Genomic DNA, 13568 nt, shown 5'->3' on the forward strand with positions numbered 1-13568 from the left:
TTGATTCAACCATAATGACATTAAATATTATTCTGATTCTGATATAGTTTAACACTAAACTTGTAATTTTTTTAAATTATAAGTATTTTTCTAGTATGTTTACTTTTTTTTTTTTACATTTCTTTTTCTATCTTCTTAGTATTTTGTTTTTATCCCAGAGTTTTTACCCATTATTGTTGCCTTGAGTACTGTATGTTTACACCACTGGTCTGAGGGCATTTCAGTCCTCTAAATGTCATATGGCAAAATTGACAAGGAAGTTGATTTTGACTTTTGTCAGTAGCGGGAAATTGTTTGATTTTTAACTTGCTGTGAGAACAATCTTATACTGCTGTCTTCCATTAACCTGTTACTTTGTAAATATAGCCCACTTTTTTAGTAAGTAATAATGTAAATAAATGTTCTTTCACTCATAAATCTGTTGATTCTATTGATTCACATCAGTGGTCTCAAAAAATGGCATTGAAGCTGACAAAGCTTGACAAAACAATGTGGCCACAAGATGTCCCTGTAACACAGGAGAGATGTCCATAACTTGAATTCCATCTCAATTATCAAAATAGAAAAATAATAATAATAATAATTTCATTAACTGAGTGATTAACTTCACCTCAAATAACTTTGTATCTTGTGAAGAAATACTTAGTGTCAACCCAAATCAAATGAATTGGCATAAATGATTGTTCTCTTACAAATCCCATTCATACGCAATAGGCTTTGTATAAATGTTGAAATTTTGATCCCCAGTGACAAATCAATCATTACCTAAACACCAGATTCACCCAATATTTGTACTTTTACCCATGGCTGTCAGGAGAGTCACGAACGGAAACCAGAAAGTTTTTTTTCAAATGTGTTTTGCAAACTGGATCTGACCTAGTCTCTGTGAGTCTTAACATTGAGTCCTGGCATCAAAGCTGAGGGGAAACTTACCTATTCGATACATCACTGTCAACACCTGGTATACAACAGGTAGACAGGAAATGAAATGAAACATGTTTACTCAGGCATTCTTCAAATATTTTAAGTTGAGGGGCACCAACTTCTGAGCTGAATAAAAACTTTCTAACCTGCAGGCTGGGTCTGACATCCTGGGGCTGCACAGCAGGTGTACGGAGGGTCCTACACAGGAGTGTGTGCACGTGTGTGCGTGTGTGTCTGTGTAAACTCTATTTCCTACATTTCCTCCTGACCAGGGTGGCGACAGGAAGCCTGTGTTCATTTCCAGTCTGTTGCTGTTTGCACAGGCCAAAGGTCACATTTGTCACATCCATTAACTGTCGCTGCTGTGACCCTGCAGTCTCTTTACACTGCCCCGACACACACACATCCCTTCCTTTCACACACTCTCATTGTACAGCAAATCATTTTAACATCAGTACATAGATGAACTGAGCTGGAGCCTAGATATAGTACACTGCTTTGTTTTCTGTTTGTTCTTTATGTTTGGATAAAGCATATTATAGCAGTTTTATCACCCAAAATATTGCAGTCCAGTATTAAGGTCTCTTGCACCAATAAGGATTAAGTTTTAAACCTCATTAAATCATAGCTGAACTTTAATTTATGTTGCACCAAACTTTTAAACTAGCATAACATTCAAACCTCAGTTCAGTTTAGTAAACCCATATTACATTTAATTATGTTGCATCAAATCTTTAAACTTAAATTTAAATGTGACCCAGTATTAACTTTAACTTACACTTGAGGAGAAATAACTTTTAAGCTAGCTAATAAACAATGTAACATTTTGTTAACTTTTTAGATATCTAGGAAACCATATTATTTTTTAACTAGCTAGTGAACAATAAAATGATTAAAGATTAAAGTAATCTTTGTTGGTGCAGTCCAGTCTTGGTCAATAGTTACAATGAATTTATAATTGCACACTGCTAAGGAGTTACAAGAAGATATCCAGAAAGTTTTGACTGGCAGCGAGTTCCCTCAAAAGCCTCACAAACCTTTCCAACTTTCCAACAACAGGCAAGTTTCTCACAACCACACAGTAGTTTTCTAGGAAAACGAGGGACAATTTTCCTGGCACTGTCACCGTCATTGTTTGTGAATGTGTGTCAGATAAAGAGAGAGGCCGATAGACCTGAGTGCATACAGTGACCCACTGACCTAGTCATGGTGGCTGTGAGCCATGTACTCCATCATGAAATATCCTCCCTCGAGTCTCTGACAATGATATGAACAAGAGAGCTTGTCACAGCCTCTGAAAAAAGTGCACTCACAGAGACAAAGGGTAAGAAGCAGAGGTGTGGACAAAATCAAAAAAGACTTACAATTTGACTTTAACACCAATGACTTGTGTCTTCACTTAGACTTAAGTCTTTTGACTCAAAAAAAAAAAAATTTGCAGTATGTCCAACTTGCAAGTAGAAAATTGCAATCCGAGAGGAAACAACGTCCAACTTTGTTCAACATTTGAAGTTCCACTAAAAATGGTAAGTTGAGGCTCTGCTGTTGGTGAAGAGTGCATCATGACAAAATTCAAAGTTCAGGACTTTGGACTTGACCTGGGATTTGAGACTAACTTGTGACTTGCAAAACAATTACTTGGTCCCACCTCTGGAGGAAACACTTCATACTCTCTTGCAAGTTCACCATAATTAGTTGTGTATCTTACATTAAAAAAATATATATATTTATTTTTTCATATTATTGTTTCCCTTTTGACATGTGATGCTGATTTTCTGTATCTTTAAGTGAACTGCTCCATGTTTTTCTACTATGTGAACCCATCTCCTCTAACCGTTAACTCCTTTAAACTTTTATTTTAGTCTGAGTGTTTATGTAAAGTTTTATAAAAAAAAATAAAAAATCAGCACTATATCTGCCAGTTCCACTCCGCTGAAGATGCATGATGCTTACAGTGAGGGCGATATCCAATCTAACTGAATAGACGAGCTATATAAATTCAGTTTCTCTTCTGGCACTTCCATATGAATGGTTACCCGTAAAATGAGTGAAAAACTTGGTCACAAAATTCAGTGCTAGATATTTGGCATCTATATGGGAACTGTGGAACGTCATAAATTTGTAAAGATTGACGCATCACTTCAGAGTGTTGATAAAGAGGACTGGACTGTGACTCTGAAAGTCAACTTTGGAACTTACATAAACAGACCTTTTTCACAGCTGCCACATCGGTAAGAAATAATAGGTGACACAGTATCCAATGATACTAATTAGGGTCCCGTTCCATTTAGTGTAGCAGAGCCTTTCCAATGAGCCAACATGCAGAACAACAGCACCATGATTCTGTTTTAACCTGAATGGAATAAAACATTAATTAGTAACATTAGTAACACCTATGTTTACTGTATTTCATATCAAAATGGCCGCTATGAAAAAGGAGTGTTCACCTGAAGAAAAAACTAATAAATATGCTGCAACTAAACACTTCAAAAGACTTACAAATTCCTTGTTGCCTTCTGAAGAAATATTGCTTGGCTCTCTGACAGTTTTAACCACAAAGCTTGCCACAGCATCCCAAAGGTTGTTAGCACATATAAAAAAAGGCGAGAAGCACTTTACTCGCTCTCGTCATAGTTAACAATCTGTGTGGTGGTGCTGACACCTCCCTCCATCAGCGACTGTAAGGGCTGTGGTCCTATCGCTGACGATTAATGGTTATGATAGGCAATAAAAAAAGATAAAATAGAGTTGTTAAATGCACTTTTATTACAATCCACATGTGCTGGCTGCTCCAAATGGAAAGTGAAATGGGACAAACATCAGAGCGAAGTAATACAGTGATACTTTCAGACCAAACCACAGTACAAAAAGGGCATCAATATGTACAATATATCCATGTACAAAAAAGCTATTTTACACGCAGGTATGAAAAAATCATACATCTTAGACAAACCGTAGTATTACAGAGACAATACAGGCAACAGTGTATAGTTTCAAAACAGTTTTCAAAAGGCTTAGAAGCCTTTGGAGCAGGAGTATGCACACTCTTTGACAACTTTGTTTTCTTTTCTTTAAGTAAACTGTCTCTGTCCTTCTTTTTTCCTCCACATACACTCATAATATACATTCTTTATTTCACTCTCACGCACACACGCTTACATACAACCATACACAGAAACACACTGAGTGTTAAATAAGCATCCATTCATTAATCTCTCTGTCTGACACAGAAAAAAAATGGAGGTCTGAACACCAATCAGATGGCATTGTGGACCAAGGAAACTAAAGGTTTTTTTTTTTTTTTTTTGTCATGGACCAGGAAACAGACCGAGATGCTCCTAACTATAAAGGATGATCCTCTGTTTCCTCCTGACAGTATCTCAGGCACTCAAGTCTCCAAATTAAATCTAGAGTCTGATGAATCTTTCAGTGAAATGTCATGCACCTTCTCACAGTCGTCAAAATAAGGTCAAAGACGACAACACGGTAAGACTTTTGACCCTTCTACTCAGCACCCTTCGCTCCTCAGGTGTCTGCACATAAAGGTCATCAGGTCAGCCCATTTTCATGACTGCAGCAGTGCAACAGTGCAAGAAACTGGAAACAGGTCCCTGTGAGCGAGAGAGTGCGAAGAACGCAACGTAAAATTTTAAAAAAAGCTCCTCAGAGGCTCAAAAGTTCAGGCCTCCAGCTCCTGGTTGTCTGTGTAGTGGAAGCGGTTCAACTTCTCCCGCTCCCGGTTTGAAATGTCCAGTTTGGGGGCATGAGCTGGCTTTAGTGTTGGAGAGGGGTGTGATGGCGCTGGCGAGGGCGGCAGGGTCAGTTCAATCTCCTCATAGCAACGTGAGACGGGGGCAGGGGCTGGAGGGTGGGCGAGTGGGGCGGCGGGGGGCAGAAGGGGCACAGGACGGTCCACGTTTCTGATGAGGTTGACAAACTCCCTCTGGTTGTTGATGCCTTCTTCCTGCGGGACGGCCTGCTGCTTTTTTCGCTTCCGATGGAGGTGGGAGAGGATGAAGGCGCAGGCCGTGCAGCCGCAGACCATCACCAAGGCTAAGACCCCCACCAGGATGATGTAGAAGCTGATGCCCCCGTGTGTCGTGTCAGACATGGCGCCTGAGGACACGGACGCAGAGACAGAGACATTAAACAAGACTACATAGAGGTTTTATGCTTTTTAACAGTGGTGGAAAGTAACTAAGTACATTTACTCAAGTACTGTCCTTAAGTACAATTTTGAGCAACACTTATTTTGAAGGGGTGTCATGACACTGTCATAATCATGTCATGACACCTTTCCTAAACATGAAGGATTCTTTTTGAATGTTTATGAATTCTGTCATGACGTGTCAGTCAGTCAGTTATGTCATTTGACATTGAGGTGCCTTTTTTATGACAACTTGACATTAACCAAGACAACAAAGTCTGTCAATGTATTTGTCAGGAGAACTTGACAAGCATCACCTTCGTACTGTACTCTGTTGTCAAACCGGCCTTATAACGTTTAATGACATCTTTATGACAAGTTCAAATGGTAGCACTTTATTTGAGGTCAAGATAGTTATTCATGACAGTGTTACAAAAATATTTGACAGTGTATTAAAACTTCATGATATCTTTATGATAATTACAAAATGTACCACTATTCATGACACACTTATAATGGTCTCATGAGAGCCAGTGTAAAAATCAACCACATATGACAACATAATGTCATGTTAAAACATTTCCTTAAGTCTGATAATGTCAAGTTGCCATAACAAAGACATCTCAAACAATGTAAACTTTGAATTAAAAATGGTACAACTGACAGATTGATCCTTAATGACAACATCAACATCAACATTCATAAAAGCTCCTTCATGTTCATCACAGGCGTCATGCCATGTTTACATCGTCATGACAGTCTTATGCACACCCCTTCAAATAAAGTGTTCCCAGATTTTGACATATTTATATTTTACTTTAATATTTCCATTTTATTCTACTTTATACTTTCACTTCAGTACTCTTAAGACATAAATACTGTACATTTAACTCCGTTGCATTTGTCTGACAGGTTTAGTTATTTTAATCCAGAAATGATCCAGTATTATACTACTAATCTACCCAGTAGTATACAAAATATGTCAAAGTGACTCCACACTGTCAAACTACAAAAATAATATAAAATATTTAAAATATGTTCATGATGAAATAGTATCACAATATAATATTTCATGAAAATAAAAGACTGACAAGGCCCATTTTGAATAGTGAGTACTTTTACTCTCAATATTTCAAGTACATACCTTGCTGTACTTTTAATAAAGTTACATTTTGAGTTCAGGACTTTTACCTGTAATAGAGTATTTTCAGACTGCAGTATTTCCATTTTCGCATTGGGCAAAAATACTTTCCACTTTCCTCCTCTGCTTTTTAAGACACAGACACATGTTTTGATTACCTGGACAGTGTTGACCAATGCAGGGATTTTTGAGGCTCATGCACTCGTTACCATAGTAACCCTCAGGGCAGGCACACATATATCTGCCCTCCGTGCTGTGACAGGGTACCCCCTGCTGGCAGGGGTTGGGATTGCACAGATCCAAAGTTATCTGAAATAATAGAAAGAGCAAAACAATTACATAAGTAAGACAAGTAAGACTTCTACTAATCCAGTATAGGTTTCTAGTTGTTAAACTAGCTTCTCTGTGGTTAATATTCTTGGGCTATTGGTCCTGGTATATTTTTTTGGAACAGCTTGAACTCAAATATGCATTAATGTAACTGCTTTTTGTCCTTAAGCTTTAATTAGGAACATCTCATTCATGGCGCTGAATAATATTATATAATATATATTTTCAATCTTTTAAATGTCTTCATTTTCTATTAATATTTTTGTTTGGATATGACTGTTCCTTGATTTTTTTTCACTTTCATTTTTGTAATTATACTTGATTGAATCTACAAGATTTATACGATAAAATCCTCCACTGCTACACAATTAGTCAATGTTGTGCATGACTGCACTAAAAGAGCATGTTCATTGGACATGCTTGTTTTGTTTTTTGGTAATCTGAACTGAACGCATTCATTTGCAACTAATGAGTTTGAATGTTGTTACTGTTGCACTGTGTTTTATGGCACCTGGTATAACTAGTGCAACTGGTAATTCAAACACAGCATCGTAACTGCTGAAGCCCGTTCATATTTGAAGGGTTTTATGAACAAATCAGTTCAGATTCCAATGGCAAAAATCTCACATTTTAATGCTAATCATGGCCTGAAAAAACAAGTCTGAACATCAGGCACATCAGCAACATATTTAAAACAATTCATAACGTTAAGGCATCTGACGAGCCTTGTGAAATCTGGGAGTGAATGATAACCAGAAGAAATCATTAAGGGTAAAACTACGAGCCAACAGCTACAAAGTTCCTGCAGCCAAATTAAACCAAAGCATTTTGTAAGGACCAGTTACCTTTGTTTCCCATCAACAGGTAGATAGACTTGTTTGAGACTCACATTTTCTTGGCTTTTAAAAGTAATCTCTGTTATTCTTCAGTGGTATACAGAAATGACTGGGGGCTGGGGATTGATGGGTAGGAGGAGGATATTAAGGATATGAAGAGCTTTCAGCAGCTCTTTTTTTTTTTTTTAAAAAAAAGGAAGAAATGATTGTGAACCAGAGAATTTTCTGGGCATGTGAACTTGGTTCAAGATTCCAAAATTCTGAACTATAAACCTGAGCTTGTTCATTTTAATCTGTCTGCACTGAACTTTGAGCCAGCTCTTGTATGTCTTTCACTGTGATGTCTCCATACTGCAGACCAAGCTAGCCTTAAACTAACATCTATGAAGGTTGTCCAACCTCACAGAAGATTCCTGAATATCCCATGGGACAGTTACAGGTGACGGTCCTTCCATCCTTCTCCACACACTGTCCTCCATGCAGACAGGGGGCGCTGTCACAAGGACTTGGACTATTTTGGCAATATTTCCCCGTGAAGCCAGGTGGACACAAGCATCTGGAGCCTGACACCTGGTCCTGTGTGGGACAGCAGATCGTGTTATTTATTTGTACAATATGTACATATACCCCCCACCCCACAGTTGTTATCAATCATTAACAATAACTGGCGAAGCAAAAAAAAAAAAAGGATGCAAGTTGTAATGAGTGAAATAAAGGTTAGCGTGATAGCACCAGCAAACTCTTTTATGTATTTCCCCTACATAAAACATACTCATTCAACTTTGTTTCACCTTATATTCCTCCCCTGGTCATCTGGGGGAAAAGGGCACTAATGAGAGAAAGAGGAGGTCTATAATGGATCTGCCGCAGGCAATGGAACATTTGCCCCTTTGAGTATAAATGCTGCTCACAACTCGAGGCAAAATAATACCAAAAAGAGGTTTTTATTCCCAGAAGAAGGCCCCAAATGCCTCAGGCATTAATGCAATTAAAATGATACCCAGTGATTCACTTTTAAAACTTCTTGAGTTGTGTGCAAATTCTTAATTTTAAGGAGCGGATAAAGAACTAAAGGAAAGGATGTCACTACAGTAAATATGAGAGACTGAGAGGAAGACAATGAAGCAGGTCAGTGTTGTGACTGATATGCAGAGAGGAAAGGCAAATTAGACAGAGAAAGAAGAGCAGCACAGGCAGGACTCTTACCTCACAATGTCCACCGTTCAGACACACACCCTGACAGCTGCTGTTCCCTGGAAATCAGAGACCAGAAACACTATTTTAATTTGTCACACAGAGACAAGATACAATATACAAAGTGAAAAGAGAGAGACTATAGTCTGAAACAAAGGTTGAAACACTCTAACTGGTTAGTGTTTAATTTGTGGTGTATTTCAGTGATAACCTGTGATGACTGATGGAAATAGAGTCTGAGTACAACCTCATCTCTTGCCCACAGGCTGTAGGAGAGCTGCTGTTTAAACACAGCCAACTGAGGCTCTTCATGTTTCACCGCCTGTCACAGGAAGACTCTTTTATCTTTTATTTCTTTCCTTTTTCCTTTTATACTCACTGATGTCACAGTTAGGCCCCGTCCACCCAGGAAGGCAGTCACACAGGTATCCACCGATCAGGTTGCGACATGAGCGGGCGTGCACACAGATATTCATTTCACACTCGTTGGTGTCTGAAGGGAGAAAGAAAATCTGATGAACAACATTTCATCTCTACTGTCTTTAACAGATCTAAACCAGTTATAAGCGGAGCCCCTGCTACACTGGGTGTGAATCATAAAAGTGTAACCATAATTACTGTTCACATTACATTTTGGGTTGTTTATATCACTTTAGTTACTATGCTAAGTATGTCTTTCTTATTAAGCTGTGTATTTCACTGTGTACACACAGCATCATGATGCACTTGCAGAATTAAGTTACTGGTAAAGACGCCATAATTTCGTTATCATTCATAGGACAACTTCAGGACTTTATACCATGGTCTGGGTGAATACTGATTTCTGATTGGCCGGCAGGTGTGCATCAAAACTGTTTAATGCACACATGGTTTGGCTAAACTTCAATTGCCGTTTGAAATTCTTCCACAACCCAACTTGTAATCATAGCACTGTTAAAGAGGACAGCTGTCAAAGCTGACAGCACCACTTACTAACCGGAGGCGATACAAACGAGCACGCAAACGAACAGCTGAAGGCGTGTGGATGATCAACTGCCTCATGCATCAACGAACAGGCTGAGCGATGTGTCGCTTGCTTAAAAAAATCGCTCACCCTGGCTCTATTTCAGTAGAGTTTCATGCACCTCCAACTTGTCGGGTTGAATCGATGTGACACCCTTGACACCTAATTTACTCATGTTCAGAGGGAGGAATCTCAAGTGTGCCGCTGTGACATTGCTCGTATATGTGGACAGTTGTTTGCTTGGTTTGATTCTAGTTAGGGCTTAGTGTTACTTGTTATCTACTACAGCAAGCCAGCTGAGTTTGGTTGTAAAAGGGACTGGAATTATTCCTTGTCATGACACCGGTAAGCTCTTGCTCAATAACTTTTGATTTTGAGTGCAAAACTTTTACCAAAAAATATGTAAATGCTTTTATTTCATATTGTTGGCAAATGACCATAGACATAGAAACCAAACAATCTTCAGAGACCCCACAACCACTAAAGGTTGTTGGCAGAATGGCTCAGGTAAAATGATATTATTTATGTGTAATTTGTAGCCTAATATTATGTCAAATAGGCATTTACTAAGTTGGAGGCAAAATCCTGTAATTTCAGGTGGATTTTGACTCGCTGGCAGTGTTTCTATTGCTCATCAAATTGCTCTGAAAGTGATCCCAACAATGTCGTTTGCAGCTGTAATTGACGTTATAGTTACGGTGTGGACTCACCATTCAGTATGTAGGATTTAGTGGCATCTAACGGTGAGCTTGCAGATTGCAAACATCTTGTCTCTTCCTCTTGTTTAAAGCGTGCAGAAGAACCTACGGTTGCTACAAAACTCACAAAAAACACAAGGCTGTATCAACAGCCAGTGTTTGCTTTGTCTCTTCTGGGCTGCTGTAGAAACATGGCAGTTCAACATAGTGGCCTCAGTGCAAGACGACCCGCTCCCTCTGTAGATCTATACGGCTCATTCTAAAGTAACGAAAATGCAACGATTCTTATTTTCGAGTGAGTATACACTGATGAAAACATACTAACAAATCCTCATAAATCTTACACAATGGGCTTTAAAGCTGTAGAGCTTTTTAAAATAAAGTTCGCAGAACACACAAAGATCACCACTCTAACTAAACTTCTTACTAAAATGAAATAAAAAATCTCATAAAACTACTGAATCTAATCCTGTATGTCTCCTGCTGGGCTCCGACGATCTTTGTAAGTTAAATCCAATTTTGAAGTGGATGCCTGAACTGAACCCTGAAGTGGAGAAATGCTGAGCGGATGCCAGCAGGACACACACCAACACTGGGAGACAGAGTGCTTGTCGAATATTATGTTTACAAATGTGCAGCACATCTAAAATAATGCCTCGCAGCACCTTCTTACATCTTTGTTTATGCATGGATCCCCCTGCTGCAGGACTGTTTCTGTTAAGTTTATGTGTGCCTGTTCCCACCCTCTGTCACACTGGGAGTGTAAAAGCCAGGAACCCCCGAGGGCCTGGCTCTGATAGCAGAGGAGGAGGATTAGAAAGATACACTGAATGAATAAAGAGGAAGTAGTCAGTCTGTTATAGGTAATCTAAACCCGTTACAGTCACTGAGAGGCCTATTAGGATTTAGCACCGGTGGACTGTATGTGTGTGTGCGTGTGTGTGTGTATGTATGTGTATGTGTGAGGGCGTTGTCTATGGGAAAAGCTTTGGGATTCTGGTGCACTCCTAGAAATAAGGGTTCCAAAAGGAACTTTGTGAAGGGCTGAGGTTTTACCCAGAATAATTTGCTTCTGAAGAGCTATTTTTTTTAAAGAAAGGAGTACAATTAAGAACCCTTTTCATAACAAATAAACCTTCTCGCAAGAAAGAGATCTATAAGGATTGTAGAAATCCTTGAACCCCGTAGAACCCTCTTGGCGGGTTCTAGATAAAACCATTGGAACATAAAAAGGTTCTCAGTAGATACACCCCCATGCTGTGTTCAAGTTAAAATCTTTGGAATATAAAAACACTCTTGGTAGAACCCCCTGGGTAGGTGCTTGTAAGCACCCTTCTGGGTAGAACCATTACACCACAGAAAGGTTCTTTGTAGAACATTTTATAGGAGGTTCTGGGTAAAACCTCTCACAGATGGTTCTAGGTATAACCCTTCATTTTAGGTTCAAGATAGAACTCTCTGAATGGGAGAGTGGAACATTTTATAAAAGATTCCCCCAGGAATCAAAAAGCATTCCCCCATGGGGACAAGCTGAAAACTCTTTTATGGTTCTAGTTAGCACCTTTATTCCTGAGAGTGAACAGGATAAAATGTGAGGACAGAAGTTGGCTAATAAAAGGGTGAAACTGATAGAAAGTATAATTGCTTTTCACCATTTGAGGCACTACGGATGCTCTGCCTCTCGGCTCAGGCTATAAAGAGTTTTATCACTCTAGTTTGAACACTGTGTGTGTGGGTGGGTGTATGTGTGTGTGTGTGTGTGTGTGTGTGTGTGTGTGTGTGTGTGTGTGTGTGTGTGTGTGTTGTACTGTGAGCTACTGACCTGTGATGTGGAACTATGGGGGATTATCAAGTGTCAGAGTGACATATCACTGTAACACAGAGGAGCAGAAGAGCCTGTCATCCTGAAATATGTCTCAGTTTTTACTTTATAACCCCCAAGCTTCTCTATGTGTATCTCCTCTGTGTGTGTGTGTGTGCGTGTGCGTGTGTGAGGCCTCATCCTATACAACACTCCCTCTGCTGTACTATCTAACACAACAACCCTCTGGGAGTATACTCGTCAATATGAGCGAATGTGGCCCAAAGAGACGTGACAGTGCATTTAGAGAATACTGATTCACAGTCAGGACGAGTAGATAGGTGAATTAACATGCCGTCAGCTATTTCTGCCTCTTTTAATTTGTGCTTTAAATGCATATTTCACTTCAAATGGAACACATAATCACACTGAAGCACAGGTTTTGAAGCCAGCTGTGTGTTACAGCTGAGATTGATTCAGCTTGTTAGAGGATCAGTGTTAAAAGTCCAGCGAGATAGATTCCTTTGAAGATGATAAATACCAGATTTTCTCATTAATAGAAAACTGTTTAAACAACTGTAGTGACTTTAATGATGAGAAATTATCACCATTAACAAAGCCCCACTTCTGAAGCTTTACACTGGACCACTCAGATAAAATTCTTTAGCACCAACATCAGTGTCGTTACTCACAACACAACTCGATTCTGATTGGTCAATTATGGCATTGTTAAGTATGCTATTTCTGGATAGCAGATCATTGCTATGAATAACAGACCATTGTTATGAAGAACAGACTGTTGTTATGAAGAACAGACTGTTGCTATGAAGAAAAAAAACGCTGTTATGAAGAACAGACCATTGCTATGGCCGTAGTTCTGAGTCTGGAGGAGCAATAAAATAATTTTTAAAATCAGTAAAATAATTTTAAATTCATATTCAAATTACTGTTTCTTTTCTTTTTCTTTTTCTTTTTTTTAAAGAAAGTAGCCAAATAATAAGCAGCATAATGCACAATGAGCAAGGTCATTATTGTAAATTATTGCATGGCTTTGTTAAATATTCGGTTCTGATTAGTCAACTACAGCATTTGAAGGTCTGTTATTTCTGTATAGCGGACTGTTGCTATGAAGAACAGACTGTTGCCATGGAAGCAGTTCTGATCATAGACTCTGAAGCAGCAATAAAATCGGTTTTAAATCAATACATTAATTCTTAATTTAATATTTTGTGCCAAATAATTGATATTCTTGAAGTAACTAGTGGTGTAATGAGTAGATAATGTACAGTGAGCATTTCATTACTGTGAAATAAACCCCTTCAGGACGAGTCCTGCACTACTCTGCACAATCCCTTACACAAACCACCTCAGGGTGATTCAAGACCCCTCTGCTTTGTGTCGGGGTCTGGCACCAGCCAGCTGAGGTTTATTTTGCAATAATAACTGATTAATTGTTCAGTACAGAGTTCCAGCAGTGTGTAAACCATATCTAAG

The 13568-nt window shown here is 38.9% G+C and overlaps 1 protein-coding gene across 1 annotated transcript in view; it reads right to left on the bottom strand.

The window, feature by feature from the left end:
* Window positions 1–3667: 3667 nt before the first annotated feature.
* Window positions 3668–13568, bottom strand: part of LOC146328755 (uncharacterized) — a 73512-nt gene continuing 63611 nt past the window's right edge. Inside the window, exons 10-14 of the mRNA XM_084717760.1 lie at window positions 8952–9065; window positions 8585–8631; window positions 7778–7954; window positions 6371–6521; window positions 3668–5040 (exon numbers count right to left, since the gene is read on the bottom strand). Of these exons, the coding sequence (XP_084573886.1) occupies window positions 4604–5040; window positions 6371–6521; window positions 7778–7954; window positions 8585–8631; window positions 8952–9065 (926 nt within the window). The 3' untranslated portion in view covers window positions 3668–4603. The remainder of the gene's footprint in view (window positions 5041–6370; window positions 6522–7777; window positions 7955–8584; window positions 8632–8951; window positions 9066–13568) is intronic.

This window comes from Lutjanus erythropterus, chromosome 4, assembly GCF_056507025.1.
Source record: "Lutjanus erythropterus isolate fLutEry1 chromosome 4, fLutEry1.hap2, whole genome shotgun sequence".
NCBI classification, from domain to species: Eukaryota; Metazoa; Chordata; class Actinopteri; order Lutjaniformes; family Lutjanidae; genus Lutjanus; species Lutjanus erythropterus.